The sequence below is a fragment of the Lagenorhynchus albirostris genome, chromosome 16 (assembly GCF_949774975.1).
Source record: "Lagenorhynchus albirostris chromosome 16, mLagAlb1.1, whole genome shotgun sequence".
Lineage (NCBI taxonomy): Eukaryota > Metazoa > Chordata > Mammalia > Artiodactyla > Delphinidae > Lagenorhynchus > Lagenorhynchus albirostris.
The window spans coordinates 21,120,960-21,138,986 of record NC_083110.1 but is presented as its reverse complement, the minus strand read 5'-3'; the positions used below and the strand labels follow the sequence as shown (position 1 = coordinate 21,138,986).

Genomic DNA, 18,027 nt, shown 5'->3' with positions numbered 1-18,027 from the left:
AGCGAGAAGATCTGAGAAGGTATACCTGATCAGGTGGGAGAGAGTGCAATTTCAGAAGTTCCTGGAAATAGTGAGGAACCAAAGGTTGGTTCTGGAAAGGGTTCATTTTGGGAAGGTCAGAAGGCAGCCCGATGGACGGTTACATGTCGAACAATGATCAATATGGGTTGATGGGCGGGGGAGTGCTTTCTGAGGTGGTGGGTTTTGGAAGGACCTTCTCGCGGGCCATTCTTCCCTTCTTCCGCGTGTAACAGAAGACGCCTGCACAGCGAGGCCAGAAGTAGAGATGTGGTGCGAGGCTGGTGAGAGTGGGAGGTGTCCAGCCCCGGCGACTCCCGCTTCGGGCCTTGACCCAGGCCCCGCCCCTGGCCTACGCCATCAGCCAGCGCCGCGCCGCCCATGGTGTTCCGTCCCGCCGTGCGGCGGTCGGTGCCCTGTCACTGCCCGCTCTGGCCATGGCTAGGGCGCTTGGGTTATAAGTTAGCGACCAAAGCTCCCGACGCGGCCCTGGTCCTGATGGCGGCGGCGGCGGCCCTGGCAGCAGCCGAGCCACCTCCCGCGATGCCGCAAGCGGCAGGAGCCGGAGGGCCAGCCGCCCGCAGAGATTTCTACTGGCTGCGCTCCTTCCTGGCCGGAGGTGGGTTTCCGCCGGGAGGACCTGGCCGCGCACTGAGTGGCCGGGGCGGGATCCGGGGCAGGTCGGGTGTATGCGGCCGCGATAACATTCTTGGACTCTGGCTGCTCCAATGCCCTGGCAGGTGTTTGCCCGGACCCGCTGTAACCTCTAAGAATCCCTTGACTAATGACAGCAGGATCCTGGGGAGGAAGGGTCTCGAGCTGTCGAGGAGCGGCTGGAGCCGTGGAAGGGCTGAACCAGGCACCAGTTCTTCAGGGTTGGATAGTAGGAAAAAGAGGGGAGTCCCTTAAAGGACGTCAGGGTTTCAGTGCAACATGCTGGGCACTCCTTTCTTTTATAAAGACTGCACGACGGACAGTAGAATTGGATTTTGATGTTTGCTTGAAAATAAACATGGGAGGTCAGCTTTTTAAGGATGACTGGGAAATTGTGCAAAACTGTCTACAAGCAAAGCTGGTTCCGGTGATTCTAGAAAACTGTGCCACAGGTACTTGACAGGTAGCTGGTACAAACCTACTATTTTTTTTTTTTTTTTTTTTTGCGGGCCTCTCACTGTTGTGGCCTCTCCTGTTGCAGAGCACAGGCTCCGGACGCGTAGGCTCAGCGGCCATGGCTCACGGGCCCAGCCGCTCCGCGGCATGTGGGATCTTCCCGGACCGGGGCACGAACCCGTGTCCCCTGCATCGGCAGGCGGACTCTCAACCACTGCGCCACCAGGGAAGCCCCAGCCCTACTATTGGTGTGACTGTCGGGCCAGAAGTTTCATATTGTCTCTCAGAAATTTCTTCTGCTTTCCCATAAAGAGGTGTTTCAGTCTCTACCATCTCTTAGTTGACTGTCTGGGTTGTCATCATTTAATTATTTGTAAAGGCTGGGAATTTTTAAAATTCCACATTATGAGGACTTGTAGAAAGATATCTGTATGCTGCAATAGTGTTAAGAATTATTTTGTTCTGCTGATAAAAAGGTCATTCATTTATTTATACAAGGAATATTTCAGTGTCTGCTACATGCTCAGTGTATATAAGGGAATAAAACAAAGATCCTAGAGTTTACATTGGTTGGGGACTTGTGAGAAAGGCGATAAGCAAAATGAAAAAATAAGTTATATAGTATATTAGAACATGACGAATGGAATGGGAAGAAGTAAAAAGGAGAATGGGGCAAGGAAATGTAGAGGCTACGTGGGTACAGTATTAAATAGGATAATTCGTGATGTCTCATTGGGAGGATGACACTTGAGCAAACTTGAAAACGTGAGGGAGTTTAGCAAGTTGATGTCTAAGAAGGAGCCTTCCAGGTGGGAAGAAAAGCTAAAGCAAAGTCTTCAAAGTCAGGGAGGAGCTTATCGGTTCAAAGAACAGCAGTGAGACCTACGTGGCTGGAGCCAGGTGGTGCTGATGGGGGAAGGAGGTTAGAAAGTTAAAGGGGACAGGAAATGAAGGGTCTTGTAAACCACTGTAAAGATTCTAACTTTTACTTGGAGTGAAGTAGGGAGCCATTGCAGGTCTTTAGTAGAGAAGTGACATGATATGACATGTTTCCAAAGGATTACTTGGGCTGCTCTGTGGAGAATAACTGCAGGGATGTAAATATGGAAGCAGGGAGACCCGTTTGGTGGTTATTGCAGTAATTCAGATGATAGATGATGGTGGCTTGGATCAGGTTAGTAGCAGGGGAGGTGGTGAAAAATTGTGATAATCTGGATATAGATAGAATAAATGATTTTCTGACAGATTAGAGATGGGTAAAGAAGAGAAGTCAAGGGGGACTTATTTTGGTTTGAGCAGCTGAAAGGATGAAGTTGTCATTGAAATGGGAAGGAAAAAAAAAAGTTGCTCACAGATTTTTATAACCATTATAGGCGCTCCTGGTCCAAGTGATATGAGAAAATACCATTGGGCAAGTTACTTAACCTCCCTTTGCCTCAGTTTCCCCATCCTTTAAATGGGAAAATAGAGTACCTACCTCAGAATGTAATTGTAATGATTAAATGAGAAAGGACCTGTAAAAGCCTTGGCATAGTGCCTGCAGTTGAATCTCTTAGCCTAGTACCGGGTACAAAGGAAACCATACGTGTTTTTTTTTGTTGTTGTTTTTTATTAATTAATTAATTTATTTTTGCTGTGTTGGGTCTTCGTTTCTGTGCGAGGGCTGTCTCTAGTTGTGGCAAGCGGGGGCCACTCTTCATCGCAGTGCACGGGCCTCTCACTATCACGGCCTCTCTTGTTGCGGAGCAGAGGCTCCAGACGCGCAGGCTCAGTAGTTGTGGCGCACGGGCTTAGTCGCTCCGCGGCATGTGGGATCCTCCCAGACCAGGGCTCGAACCCGTGTCCCCTGCATCAGCAGGCAGACCACTGCGCCACCAGGGAAGCCCCACCATATGTGTTTTTAACCTGATTTTTTTTTTTTTCCCCCGGTACGTGGGCCTCTCACTGCGACGGCCTCTACCGTTGCGGAGCACAGGCTCCGGACGCGCAGGCTCAGCGGCCATGGCTCACGGGCCCAGCCGCTCCACAGCATGTGGGATCTTCCCGGACCGGGGCACGAACCCGTGTCCCCTACATCGGCAGGCGGACTTTCAACCACTGCGCCACCAGGGAAGACCCATACATGTTTTTTATTGGTGATTAGCAGTGGTCTTTGGCAAATCTTTGTTTTTTTAAATAAATAAATTAATTTATTTTTGGCTGTACTGGGTCTTCATTGCCGCACGCAGGCTTTCTCTAGTTGCCGTGAGTGGGGGGCTACTCTTCGTTGTGGTGCGCAGTCTTCTCATTGCCATGGCTTCTCTTGTTGAGGAGCACTGGCTCTAGGCGTACGGGCTTCAGTAGTTGCGGCATGCAGGTTCAGTAGTTGTGGCTTGTGGGCTCCAGAGCGCAGGCTCAGTAGTTGTGGCGCAGGGTCTTAGCTGCTCCGCAGCATGCAGGATATTCCCGGACCAGGGCTTGAACCCGTGTCTCGTGCATTGGCAGGCGGATTCTTAACCACTGTGCCGCCAGGGAAGTCGTCTTTGGCAAATATCTTAAGTTCAGCTGTTCAAAATGAAGATAAAGGCTACTTGACCTTACTCAGTGGACTTTTGTGATGATTAATTGAGCTATAAAGTGGTGTGATAAGCAAGTAAAGATATTGTTAAAAGAAACTACTTATTCAACAGTTTCTAAATAATTTTTATGTGGTTATTTCATAATGAATGGGAAGATAATTATATAAAAAACTATTCTGAAACCAAATATACCGAATGAAAATTATTTTTAGCTTATTCTCAATTTTGAGTAGCCATAACTGTTATTTCCATTAGTTCAGATAAGAGAAGCTTGATATAGAAACTTATATGTGGATTTAATATTTGAGTACAAATAGGCATTTTATTTTTGGGTATTTCAGAATATGCATTTTAGCATCAGTTACATGCTGAGCTATTAAGTAAATGTGTGTGGATTTTGAGTGATTTTGTCTTATATTTTTAAAAGTTTGTAAAGTAAGACTCTTCATTCATTCAGTAAACAGGTATTGAGTACCTGTTAGGTGCCAGGCCCTGAACTGGTCTCTGGGGATGCAGTAGTAAAGAGACTCACAGTATCCCAGTCCTCTTGTACCTTCCTTAACAAATATGCAATGATGAAGAGCTTAACATAACCATAAAAAAGACACCAAGGGGGCTTCCCTGGTGGCGCAGTGGTTGAGAGTCTGCCTGCCGATGCAGAGGACACGGGTTCGCGACCCAGTCCGGGAGGATCCCACATGCCGCGGAGCGGCTGGGCCCGTGAGCCATGGCCGCTGAGCCTGCGCGTCCGGAGCCTGTGCTCCGCAACGGGAGAGGCCGCAACAGTGAGAGGCCCGTGTACCGCAAAAAAAAAAAAAAAAAAGACACCAAGGACATTTTTGTCCACCTTGTTATAATAGTAACAACTCATTTGGTTGAGTGCTTACTACATGTAAGGTACCTTACAGAAGTGTCTTAGATGGTTCAGGCTACTATAACAAAAATACTGTAATCTGGGTGACTTATAAACAACAAACTTCTTTCTCATAGTTCTGGAAACTGGGAAGTCCAAGGTCATGGTGCCAGCAAATATCTGGGGAGGACCTGCTTCCTCATAGCTGGTGTTTCTGCATGGTGGAAGGGGCCAGGGATCTCTCTGGGGCCTCTTTTTTTTCTTGGCCGTACAGCCTGCGGAATCCTAGTTCCCCGACCAGGGATTGAACCTGTGCCCCCCTGCAGTGGAAGCACAGAGCCTTAACCACTGGACCTCCAGGGAAGTCCCTCTGGGGCCTCTTTTATAAGGGCATTAATTCCGTTCATGAGGGTCCTAATCACCTCCTCTAATACCACCTCCACCTCTAAATACCATCACTAGGAATTAGTTTTCAACGTATGAATTTTGGGGGGACACAAACAGTCTGTAGCAAAAAATCTTTATATACTGTCACCTTAGAAGCATGCCAAGCTATTAGGGCTCACCTGGATTCTGATTTATGCTAAAGCCCATGTATGCACTTTACCGTCATCCAGATGTCTGCACAGTGGCATGTGGTAGGGACCAAATACATAATTGCTGAGTGGATAAATGAATGACTGAATTTTACGGGTGAAATTTGATTATTTCAATGAGAAGTCATCCAGAAGAAGAAGATGTTATTTCAAACAGAGGCTTATAGGTGGGTAAGTCCCTCCAAGTGTCTGTCTCCATAACCACATTTAGCAAGATTCCAATGTTCATCAGGAATTAGGGGGCAGATTTACACTCTTCAAACTTATTAAGTCTGACATGCTCAATAATTAAATTGTAGAGAATGGGGGCCCATCATCTACATATCCCTGCTACTGGGCAGTTCTACCCATGGAGATAAAATTAGAGATTAGAGGGTATGCTAGCCTCTAAATAATGATTTCCATCTGGAAAGAAATGATATGGAATTTCTTTCTGATCTTTTCAAATTTTTTAGGTATTGCTGGATGCTGTGCCAAAACAACAGTTGCTCCTTTGGATCGAGTGAAGGTTTTATTACAAGCTCACAATCACCATTACAAACACTTGGGTGAGTTAATTGATGCTAAAGAGAAAAATGAAAATGTTATCCATCTGCTGTCTTCGTTTCTAGTTGTGAATTATAGTGGAAAGAGGACACAAAAGGGAGTTCAAGTTTGGGGGCAGATTTTACAAGGGATGTATCTCTTAGCTATTTTAATCATTTCATTTGCAATAGTGGTTATATATGTTTATCATTTTAGGGTACTAATGTACTCTAAAATCTTTGAATCATTGAAGTAAGTACTACATATTTGTTTATTGAGATTAACAAATCACATCCTTAATGGACACACATAATAGCTCAGCTTGATTTAAAAAAAAAATCCAACTAGTGATAGAGATAAGGTTTATTCCTTTAAACACTTAAGCATGTGTTATAGATATCTTAGGGCAAGCAGAATCCAATGCAATTAGTATAAACTTGCATTGTTAAAAAAATATCGAGCCCTTAGTTGTTCCTTGTAAACATAAAAACCAGCTATTATAGTTAACATGGACACTCTGATATATCATTGGTGGGAGTAAGGATTTTTTATAGCCTTTTTGGAGGGCATTTTGGTGATATGCATCAAAAGTCTTGAAAAGATACATATTCTTTGTCCTTGCAATTCTAGTTCTAGGAGGTTGTTTCAAGCAAGTAATCAGAAATGTGCTCAAATATGTATATACAAGAGTGAAAGCATTATTTATGTTGGTTTAAAAAAAAAAGAGCCAACCAAAATGTTTAATAGGGAATTGGCTAAGTTAAATAAAAGTATTACTTAAATAAATAAGTCCATATTATAGACTATTTTGCAATCATAAAAAATTGTAAAAGAATATTAATTGACTAGGAAGAATGTTCATAATATATTAGTTAAATGAAAAAATGTTGCAAATGGTTTAATCATATTGCATTTTATCTAAGTAAATGTGTTTAGACAAAAGGCTAGAAGGAGAAATATGAACATTAAGTGGTTAATTTTCAGTGGTGAGATTATAGGTAATTTTTTTCCTCTAAGCTAATTTATAATACATGTTAAACATATATTAAATTTTCAATTAGAGGGAAGAAGATTTAAAAGAATAAATTTAATATGAATAGAGACCAAGAAAGAAGTTAGGTCAAGGCAACTAACTCATACTACTCCATTGCTTTACAGTTTCATGCTTCAGTAATGGGAATGATGTGAGCTCTGCATGATCTATGCATCATTTTTAAGAAAGATATTTAACAGAGTGAATAAGAATCAATTATTTTAACAATTGGGTTTTTAAAATGTGATTTTATATTTATCGTGTCTCATTTTCCTGTCAATATTTTTAATACAAGTCTGTTCTTTAAATTGAAAGAAAAATTTTGCTAATATCTTTGTATCTAGAAATGAATTCTATATCTTCTCAGTGTACTGCTCATGTATAGAAAGAATCAGACCTTTGAACTTATTGAGAGATTATATAAAACTGGAAAGGAAGGAAATGATTTTCTTTTGTAGTCTAAATTGAGGGTGAAAAGGAGATGAATTATATTACCCAATATCTCGTGGTGTTTGACAGTGACCCAGCATATGAATGTCTGAGCAGTATTGTTTTATTCTTTTAAACTTCTCCCCATGCTGATGTATGTTGTTTTGTTTCCTGATTTGTAATCGTTAGTTTACATATTCACATTAGATTTCACGCTCTACAGGGCTGCATGCCACGGGTTACAGTGTACCCTACAAGGCATGCAGAATTTGAAACAGAATTCCTGTAGTGCAGCAATGAACTATTGGTGTAGTGTATGGAGTTTCATGTATCTTTAAAATATACAAGCCAAAAGAAAAGTATTAGTAGCTTATTAATTTATTTTAAAAATATTGTTGGGCATTTTATTCTAGGTGCCTCCCTTTTTACATGCATAAGATAGTTTTTCAGTTTTGCTTAAATTTAAAAACATGATTTTTCACAGTCAAATTAAAGATGATAAAGGTATGCTATTGAATAAAATTTGTACTTTAGCTTCCTTTAAAAAGTGTATGGCGTTATTTCCAAGGCATCAAAAACTACTTTTTATTTTGAATCAAAATTATTGTGACCAAATGAAAAGGAAGGGGTATAATTAGAATTTCTTCCTCCGCAATTTGCACCGAGTGTAAAGAATTTTTTCCTGTAGTATATTAAAAATCTTTGACCTCCATTTAACTTTTTACAGTCAATGTGATATAAAAATAGGTAGCTGAATCATAATAGGATTCTTTAAAAATCCTTTAAATTTTGTTATTTTTACATTTTATTTATTTTTTGAATGTATAATATTTTCACAAGTTCATAATTCAAAAAGTGCAAAAGCAAACGTCTTTCTCCTTGTCCCCTCGTTAGAATCAAGCATTTACAGTTTTCTTCCCTTTTCCTTCAGAGCTTATGTATATATACACAAGCATATGCTTATATTTTACCAACTGTTAATTCCTTGTAATCCTATCTTGACAAAATAAAGATACAGAAAAGGATCTAAATAACACACAAGCTTGATATAACATAGACAAGAGGACTTTGCACCCTGCAGAGAATACATATTCTTTCCAAATATGCTTGTAACACATGCAAAACTTGGTTCAGTGTTAGGCCATAAAGAAAATCTCAATTTCCCAAAGTAAAAATAGTAGACTATAGGTTGAAGGAGAAAAATAACGTGATTATCTCAATGGATATTTAAATGCCATTTGAAAACATTCAACATTCAGTCTTCCTCTGTCTTTCTGTGTTATTGTTTTAGGTGAGATTTTTGTGAAAAGCATTTGGTTAGGCATTGCCTTTTAACAGAATTTGAGAGTTTGGCTTTTAATAGAAGAATTTATATCTTTTTTTAAAAAATATTTTAAAATTTTATTTATTTACTTTTCGCTGTGTCAGGTCTTAGTTGCGACATGCGGGATCTTCGTTGTGGGTTCTTTTGTTGTAGCACACGGGCATAGTTGCCCCGCAGCATGTGGGATCTTAGTTCCCCAACCAGGTATCGAACCCGTGTCCCCTCACTGGAAGGCAGATTCTTTGCCACTGGACCACCAAGGAAGTCCCGGATTTATATCTTTTAGATTTTTTTTTCAATCATAGATTTATGTTTTCTGTTCATTGTGCTTTTCTTGTATCCTCCCCAGCCACCCTCCCCTGCTCCTTGTTTCCTGGATTTCCTTTTTTTAAAAAAAAAATTTTATTTATTTATTGGCCCCACGGCATGTGGGATCCTAGTTCCCGCCCCCCCGCCCAGGGATTGAACCTGTGCTCCCCTGCACTGGAAGCGCAGGCTTAACCACTGGACCACCACGGAAGTCCCTGGATTTCCTTTTTTTGAAATAACTTTATTTCACTTCTACTAATGATTTCTCTTTAAATATTTGTAACAATCAAAGAGTTTTAGAGAATAATATAATAAACATATGGGGAGCTGCACAGAAAGTCAGAAATAAACATCATCAGTACAGTTGAAACCTCCTCTGTACTCTCTCTTATCGTTAGCCTTCCTGTTCCTGCTAGGTGGCCACTGTTCTAAGTTTGATTACCCTTAAGTTATTACAAACACATTTAAATAAAATTAAACTGAGCTTATCATTACTCTTCTCTTCCAGCAAGAGGATGTCTTTGATAGAATTTTTTTTAGGGAAGGGTGAATATATTTAGTTGTATTATTCATGTATTTTGGAAGAACTTTATATTATACATATAGCTGTACGTGTGTATGTGTGTGTATATATATATATATATATATATATATATATATATATATAGTAGAATTCTATTTTTTTTTTCCCCCTGGCCGCGCTACGTGGCTTGCGACATCTCAGTTCCCCGACCAGGGATTGACCCCGGACCACAGCAGTGAAAGCCTGGAATCCTAACTACTAGGCCAGCAGGGAACAACCCAAATAGAATTCTTTTTAATACATTATTAGTCCACTTAGATATCTGCTTATTAAAAATGCTTTTAGAGTATATCTTTTCTTGGATGTTAGTAAGTACCTACAGTTTTGATTTCTGCGAAGGGATCAAAAGGTTACTTGAATTCTAAAATTCGAAATGAGCCCAGTGATTTACCTTCATATTTGATCTGATTTTTGTTTGAAAAATTTGGAAAGGAACCTGAATTTAAATAGTTTAATATTGGAATTTAAATAGTTTAATAATGGAATGTAGAAGTCTGTACTGCAAATAGGATTAGTGATTGACATTATTAGAATAATAAACATATCAGTATATCGGATCAGAACTCAGGCCTTTGTTTATCTCTATTCCTAATTAAAGTGTACTACTAATGAAAATTTGCCCCCCAATTTAAATAGTTTTTTAATTGGTAGGTTTTTTATTTGTTTCTTTTATTTAGCAGCTTCTTTCGTAAACAAACCACACAGGTGTCTGGGTCAGTCTGGGAAACCTTCCTTCATCCTTCCAGATAGTCATCCACAGTGTATTATCTGGATGTTGAATATATTTCTATTAATATTCTTTTAGGTTGCTAGAGATTAATTAATTTACAATAATTATAAATATAATTTACTATAATTTGTAGCTGTTCTTGCTATAGTATGTTTTATATTTTTACATGAGGAATATTTACATAATTTGGACATATGATGTATTTTAAGTAGCTTTAACTGTTATACAGAAATTACTATTCATGTAATTCCTCAAGCAAAATTATATCATGAATGATGGCATAGTAATCTTTATCTGTGATTATCATGAAAATTTGGATTTAGGTAGTTTTCTCTGTTTTAATAGTATTTTTCTTCTAAAAATCTTTCTAAAAATAGGAGTATTTTCTACATTGCGTGCTGTTCCCCAAAAGGAGGGATACCTTGGATTGTATAAAGGGAATGGTGCAATGATGATTCGAATTTTTCCTTATGGTGCAATCCAGTTTATGGCATTTGAGCATTATAAAACGGTACTTGAAACTTTATCTTATTTTCCTCTTTTGTGTCTTTGAATATTGTACTTAATTGACAAGGCATTTGCTTTGACCTTTAAAGTTACTTTGGATGAATGGATAAAGTAATGCCTTTTTGAAAGACTAAGGCTTGTGATAGTTTAAGTTTTTAAATATAACTTGGTTTTAGAGTTATCTGTTCCAGGATTGTTAGTCATTTTTTAGTAAATTGTTTACATTTATACTTAGGAAGAAGAGCCAAAGTATCCTTCAAGTAGCTAATAATAAATCCATAAAATATTAATAGCTTTTTGATATGCTTTTTGTTTCTCAGTTGTAGGAGAGGAACACTGGATTTTCTTATTAAATAAACTAGTGAGACCATATTGTGAAAGTCTGTTTTTGAGTAATGATGTAAGTTAACAGCTTTTCCCATCATACTAAGTTTCTCTTTTCTGGCTGACTAAAAGTTTATTCTCTCAAACATCTTAACACAGAAAGGAGTTTAATGAATTAAATTTCATAGGGTATCCTAAGAATAATTTTTTAAAAATTATCATAGGGTATCTTAAAATGAAAAGTAAGCAGTATCAAGACTTCACTGTCTATAGTAGCATTTTATTCCTACTACTCCCATTCACACTTTGAGTATTTGTGGTCATCAATGTGTAATATAGTACATTTGGCAAGATTGCTTCTGTAAAAGTGCATAATTTGATGTTTTTGGTTTCTAGTTAATAACTACAAAACTGGGAGTTTCTGGTCATGTACACAGATTAATGGCTGGGTCCATGGCAGGTAAGAGGAGTGGGTAATTTTTTGTTTTTAACTGAAGTAGAGTTGATTCACAATGTTGTGCCATCTCTGTTGTACAGCAAAGTGCCTCAGTTATACACATAGAGACATTCTTTTTTTTAATATTCTTTTCCATTATGGTTTATCACAGGATATTGAATATAGTTCCCTGTGCTATACAGGAGTGGGTATATTTTATTTCTGCAAATTAATTTTCTATTAAAATACTTAATTTGCTTTAGGTACTATGTGTGACATTGATTAAGTAGCACACATTTGTTATCTTCCTATGCTCAATTATGCAAGAAATCATTAATATCCCAACTCAGAGTGTTTTACAGTAGGAGATATAAGGAGTAGTCTAAACTTACAGCTATGTGAAAATCATACGTTCCCTTTGACAGTTCTCCTTCTGGAAATGTTTATTTTTTTCTTTCAAAAAATTAAAAAAATTATAATGACTACAGTAATACATATTCCTATACAATGAAAATAGTTCTGCTCCCTAGAAGCAATCACTATTAGCAGTTTCTTATGTGTGCTTTTTTCCAATACTATTCTGTAGGATTAGAACTTTTATAGTTATCTTAGGACTCTCTTCTGTATCAGTACATAGATCTTTCTTAATTTTGTGAAGAACTGTGTTATATTCTACAGTAAAAATGGCCCATTATTTATTTACTCAGTCCCCTATTGATTGACGTTTGGGATACTTAAAATTTTTGTTTTGCAAATAACACATTGTACTTGTGTGAATATATCTGTAGAATAATTTTCAGAAGGGAAATTACTTTATCAGAGGATATGTGTATTTAATTTTTTTTTTTTTTTGCGGTATGCGAGTCTCTCACTGTTGTGGCCTCTTCCGTTGCGGAGCACAGACTCCGGACGCGCAGGCTCAGCGGCCATGGCTCACGGGCCCAGCCGCTCCGCGGCATGTGGGATCTTCCCGGACCGGGGCACGAACCCGTGTCCCCTGCATCAGCAGGCGGACTCTCAACCACTGCGCCACCAGGGAAGCCCTGTATTTAATTTTTGATAGACCTTTGCAAACAACTGATCTCCTTAATGCTTTCAGTAGCCCTTTCCCCTACATACCATATCAACATTGGGCCTTATTAAATTTTTAGTATTTGGCAATTAATTATGAGTAAACTTGGTCAGCTTTTCAAATGTTTATTGACCATTTGTATTTCTTACTTTCAGCCTTGAATTGTTTCTATTCTTTAAATATTCATTTTTATGAGTTTGGGAATTAGGACATTATTTTTTTTTTCTGTCAAATATTGCTATTATTTTATTTCCCAGTTCTAGATTTGTCTTTTAACCTTATTTGTGATTTTTTTGGAAAAATCATCCAAAAGTTCCCCCCCATATAGAAATATTACATAGCCAAATGGGTTAGTCTTTTCCTCTGTGGCTTCAAAATTTTTTGAATTGTGTTGAGAAATGCCTTCCCCATTCTAAGATAAAAACATTTATTCATGTTTTCCACTAAAACTTTTTTTTATATTGATTTTTTTTTAAATGTTAGATTTTCATTGTTTTTTTGTTTCTCACACCAAAAGGTAATTTAAGTATGTAGCAATAGAAGAGTGGTAAAAAAAAAAAACCATGTCAGAATTCTATACTTCCAGTACTAGATTTTTTTGTGCATTTGTAGAATTGTATTTATTGACAGAGAAGGATGTTTACATCATATGTAGAAAGAAAGGAAGTTACAAAAGATAATGTTTAATATGCTATATCATATTTTGGTTTTTAAAAAGTAAATACATATGTAAATATTCATTAAAGAAATATCTGCAAGGTTATAAACCAACACGTTAACAGTTTTTATTTCTGCTAATGGAAATAAGACCATTGGAAGGTGGTATATCAAAATCTTAACTATGTGGTTATCACAAGGTTTGTAGGATTTCAGTTGATTTTTTTGGACCTAGATTTATAATGTCCAACTTGACCTACCTTATCCATGGTTTTGCCTTACGCAATGTTTATTTAACTCTTTTTGACTTCTGGCAGAGTGACCCAAGATCAATAAGTATTAAAAGTAACCAGGAATATTATCTAAAATATTTAGCAAAACAACCGTAGAGGTACTAACAAATAGGACAGGCTCTGAAAGCCTCCAACTAACTTTTTCATGGCTGGATCAGGACACAGTATGTGGTGGTGGTGGGAGCTCTGGTTGGGGAAGAGACTACCAGAGTCATGATGTGGGAGATCTTGGAAGCTGGAGCAACAGCTATTTGTCAACTGCTATAGAAATATTTTAGTATTTTACCCTGGCATGGCAGTGCTGGTGAGTAACGTTAGCTAGCATGTATTGTTCACTTGCTTTGTACCCTTCACAGACCTGAGCACTTGCCATGTAATCTTTGAGTACTTGACATGTAGTTCACAGAAAGATACTGTGAGGAAAGTGCTATGATTATCTCTTATTTTACAGAAGGAAAATTTTAGTAAAGTTTCCAAATCTTAAAATTTATGATTTCTTACATCACTTAAAAATTTTTTTGTCTCTTAAATTTGATTTTATAAGTGACAGGTCAAATTCTTTCTTTTAGGGTTGTAGGAAAGATGAAGTAGGATTATGAATGTGAGTAAAATCCTAAAGACTTTGTATTATTTCCTTTTCGTGGCACTTGATTATTTCTTGACTAGCGTGTTCATATTTCTGAAATGAAAGACGTGTTAACATCAAGGTTTCAATATACACTAGAAAATAATAATAAACCAAAGGAACTTTAAGTATAAATTTTAATTTTTAAAGAAAAGAGGTTAAAAAAATTCTAGCTATTATAGATAAGACTAGTGCTTCCATTAACCAGTATTTCTCTTTTTATTACCATGTTTAAGTAATTATAATTTACATTTTGCTTTTATGATTTTAAACAGTTGAAATAAATGTTCTGGTTAATTTTATTTATATCTGGTATCTTTGCTTCTGTACTTTTGGTGGTCTTTGAACATAAGTTTGGAAATTTTATATTTGCCAAAATTAAAAATGGTATGTTTTTCATGATCATTTCAACAGAGCTTATTTTAAAGCTTTTTTGAACTTCAGCCTTTTCCCTCATCCTACAACTACAATCCAGTACATGTTGAATCTCAGTCATTCAAAAAGGAAAAACTAGAGACTGAGAATCAAGGTTTGTATATTTAAGGAAGGCCTTCTCCTTTCTTTCTGTGTGTTTCACTTGTTTGAAATAAATCTTGATCTGCCAGTTCCTATGAAACTAAGAGTGACAGGATAGAGAAGAGGAAAAAGAAGGAAGTTGTCAGAAACCAGAAGCAACGAGCTGAGTTCTGCTTATGGCCATTTCTGGTCTGCTCTAGTTTAGTGCTTGGCGTAAGGCTGGGAGGTCAAATGGACAGAACACTTACTGCCTGGGATCGTGGCTGGCCTCCATTACATACATGCCCTTTGACTATGGGCAGATCATCTGAGCCTGCCATAATTCATTTATCCATTTGTTAAAGTAGAACTTATGATTGTTCAACTCCCTTTCTTTCTTAGTTGTTCTAAGGGTCAGAGTAAAGAATTCTGTGAAAACATTCTGAAAGATCTGAGGTCCTCCATAAGTATGGGGGAATGTTATTAAACTTTCTATGCCAGCGGCTTGTTACATTTCTTGAGCCAGCCACTTGAATTCCTTATTCCTCAGAAAATGAACAGCCCAGTCAAAAAATGGGCAGAAGACCTAAATAGACATTTCTCCAAAGAAGACATCCAGATGGCCAACAAGCAAATGAAAAGATGCTGAACATCGCTAATTATTAGAGAAGCGCAAATCAAAACCACAATGAGGTATCACCTCACACCAGTCAGAATGGCTATTATCAAAAAGTCTATAAATAATAAATTCTGGAGAGAGTGTAGAGAAAAAGGAACTTAATGGTGTGGTATTTTTAAAAAGCATTGACATAAAAAAAAAAAAAAGCATTGACATAGTCATCATGAAGTGAATCAGAACTTAGTTGGAGGGACTTTCCTGGTGGTCCAGTGGCTAAGACTCTGCACTCCCAATGCAGGGGGCCCAGGTTTGATTCCTGGTCAGAGAACTAGATCCCACATGCTGCAACTAAAGAACCCTCACGCTGCAACTAAAAGATCCCGCGTGCTGCAACTAAGACCCAGTGCAGCCAAATAAATAAATAAATAAATGTTTAAAAAAAAGAACTTAGTTGGATATCCTCAAACTTACTTTACAGTGCATTATTGTTTTTCGTTTGAACAATATAAGATGTCATAATCTTTTCTGTATTTAGGGCTTTTAGACTTTTACAGCTTTTGAAAGTCTAAATCCAGCCTGTAGAGGGCTTCATAATTTTATACTTAGAGTGAAGGGTAAAATATGACTATCAGAAGAATAGTTCTCACCTCCCACTTATTCCAAGGATAAATAAACATTTAAAATCTTTTTTTAAAAAAAAACATTTAAAATCTTAAGGAGTTTTCAAGATTTATCGGAGTACAAAATTATTAAAAATCTTCTTGCTAAATTCTAAATTTTAAAATTACATTTAAATCACTGAGTTGTTTTTAGAAATAGTGAACAACAGCAACAACAAAAAACTTTGTAAGCTGTTTTTTTTGTTGTTGTTGTTGTTTTTTTTGCGGTACGCGGGCCTCTCCCTGTCGTGGCCTCTCCCGTTGCGGAGCACAGGCTCCGGACGTGCAGGCCCAGCGGCCATGGCTCACGGGCCCAGCGGCTCCGCGGCATGTGGGATCCTCCCAGAGCGGGGCACGAACCCGCGTCTCCTGCATTGGCAGGCGGACTCTCAACCACTGCACCACCAGGGAAGCCCAAACTTTGAAAGTTTTAAACATCCTGGTTAAAAGGTTTTGTTTTTCTTTAGGAAGATTTGATTGCTCAAATTCAAAAGAAATATACCATATAAAAACATAGTGAAGTAAACTGGCCGAAAAATTGTAAAACTAGATCATCAGTTTAGCATTATAGTAATCATTGGCATTATTTTTACCATTCTCTGATGTACAATTAGGTTATGCCAGTTCCTCAGCCTGACTCATGGTCTTACAGCTTTTAAACTAATGCCTCCTTTACCTTTAGAAATTTCTGGATATCCAGAAATTTCCATTTTCCATTTCCATTTTCTACCAATTTACCGTTTTGATCACTTTGTTAATTCAGTTATTTCATGTTAAGCCACTTGAAACCAGTAAGAAGACAATGAGAAGGCTTGGAGCATGTGAGAAGGAAAGAAGAAATAAATGGAGTCGGGAGAACAAATAGGAGAGGCAAGACGAAAGTGATCCAGATAGAGAGTAGAAAAAAAATATGGGAGTTGTAAAAATGTACAGAAGCATAAAAAAAAAAATGAATAGTGATGATCTGGGCAAATCCTAGCAAAATCTGATGTTCAAATTGTGTCAGGATGATCAAGCCTTCAAATGGTCAGCCTTTTGATTCTTTTCTATATTTGTTAAACTCCTTAATATGAACCATTTTCAATAAACATGGAACTAGTTTATAGATAATCTCCCCTCATTTTATTTTGTAAAATTTTCCCTTGCAAAATATTTAGCACAAGCTGCAAAAAATTAAACCAAGCTGCGAAATATGTAGTTTTATAAATATCTGGATAATAAGGTATTTGCTGTGACTTAAATGTGATATTATTGCCAAACCTTGTCTTAGGAACATCACATTTGTACTGTATTAGTTTAGATTCAGCTTCAAAGAGGCCATTTAGAAGAGTCACTGCCTTGGCTGCCAGACATGGCTGGTTTGAATACCAATAGATAAAAAACAAGTTAAATAAAAAACAAGTTTGAAAATGAATAGCTTGAAAACAAATGGCTCAGATGTACAGCTCAAAATCAAATTGGCTGAAATGAGGGACTGACATTTCTAATCACTGAACTGATGGAATTTCTGAACTAAATATTTAAGTTTAGAAAGTACTAAGTAAATGTTTGAGAAAAGAAAATTACAGGGAAGGCAATATATGTTGTGATATGAGTCAGAAAATTTAGTCTCAAATTCTACTCTGTGATACAGAAACTGTGAATTTGGTCAACTCACTTAACTACTTTGAGCCTCAATTTTCTACCTTGTAGGATTGTTGGTGGTACTTGGTATTTGAGGATTAGAGGTGGTATTTGTAAAGTGCCTGGTATAGTGTGCTTGGCACATAGTAGACAGTCTTTATTGTTATGTGCAAACTAAAAAAAGGAAGGTTTAAAATATCACTTACAGCTAAATCACAGATAAGTGAATCATAAATCAGCCTTTCTTCTATGAGTCTAACCTGTTCGGAGTACCATTAGGCTAATCTTGATACAAAGTATTCCTTGCTTTTAAAATTAAACATATTCAAACTGACTTTCGGCTCATTGTCTAAAGTAATTGAGGTCATTCTCAAGAGAGCTAAGCGGGGAAAAGAGAATGAAGGGTTGCATTTGTTTGCATTAAAGTATTAACAGTATATTAGCTGTGTAGATTTTTAGCTCAGAGATAATGTTATAATCACCCAGGTAGAGATGCCATGAGAGATACCTAGATAATAACATAAAGAACATTGTTTTCTAATCCATGTATAAGGAGTGACGAACTGATTTAGATTTTTGGGAGAGTGGCAGAAGCTCTGAAAATTAGTATAGATTTAAGTTTGGGCTAATAAAAATGGATGCAAGTTAC

The 18,027-nt window shown here is 37.6% G+C and overlaps 1 protein-coding gene across 4 annotated transcripts in view; it reads left to right on the top strand.

Annotated features, from left to right (window-relative positions):
• The first annotated feature begins 407 nt into the window (after positions 1-407).
• The window catches only part of SLC25A16 (solute carrier family 25 member 16), a 37,074-nt gene continuing 19,454 nt past the window's right edge, over positions 408-18,027 (top strand). For all 4 annotated transcript variants that reach the window (XM_060126063.1, XM_060126062.1, XM_060126064.1 and 1 more), the window contains exons 1-4: positions 408-637; positions 5,591-5,683; positions 10,446-10,579; positions 11,296-11,359. In XM_060126063.1, coding sequence (XP_059982046.1) covers positions 517-637; positions 5,591-5,683; positions 10,446-10,579; positions 11,296-11,359 — 412 coding nt within the window. In that variant the 5' untranslated portion in view covers positions 408-516. The remainder of the gene's footprint in view (positions 638-5,590; positions 5,684-10,445; positions 10,580-11,295; positions 11,360-18,027) is intronic.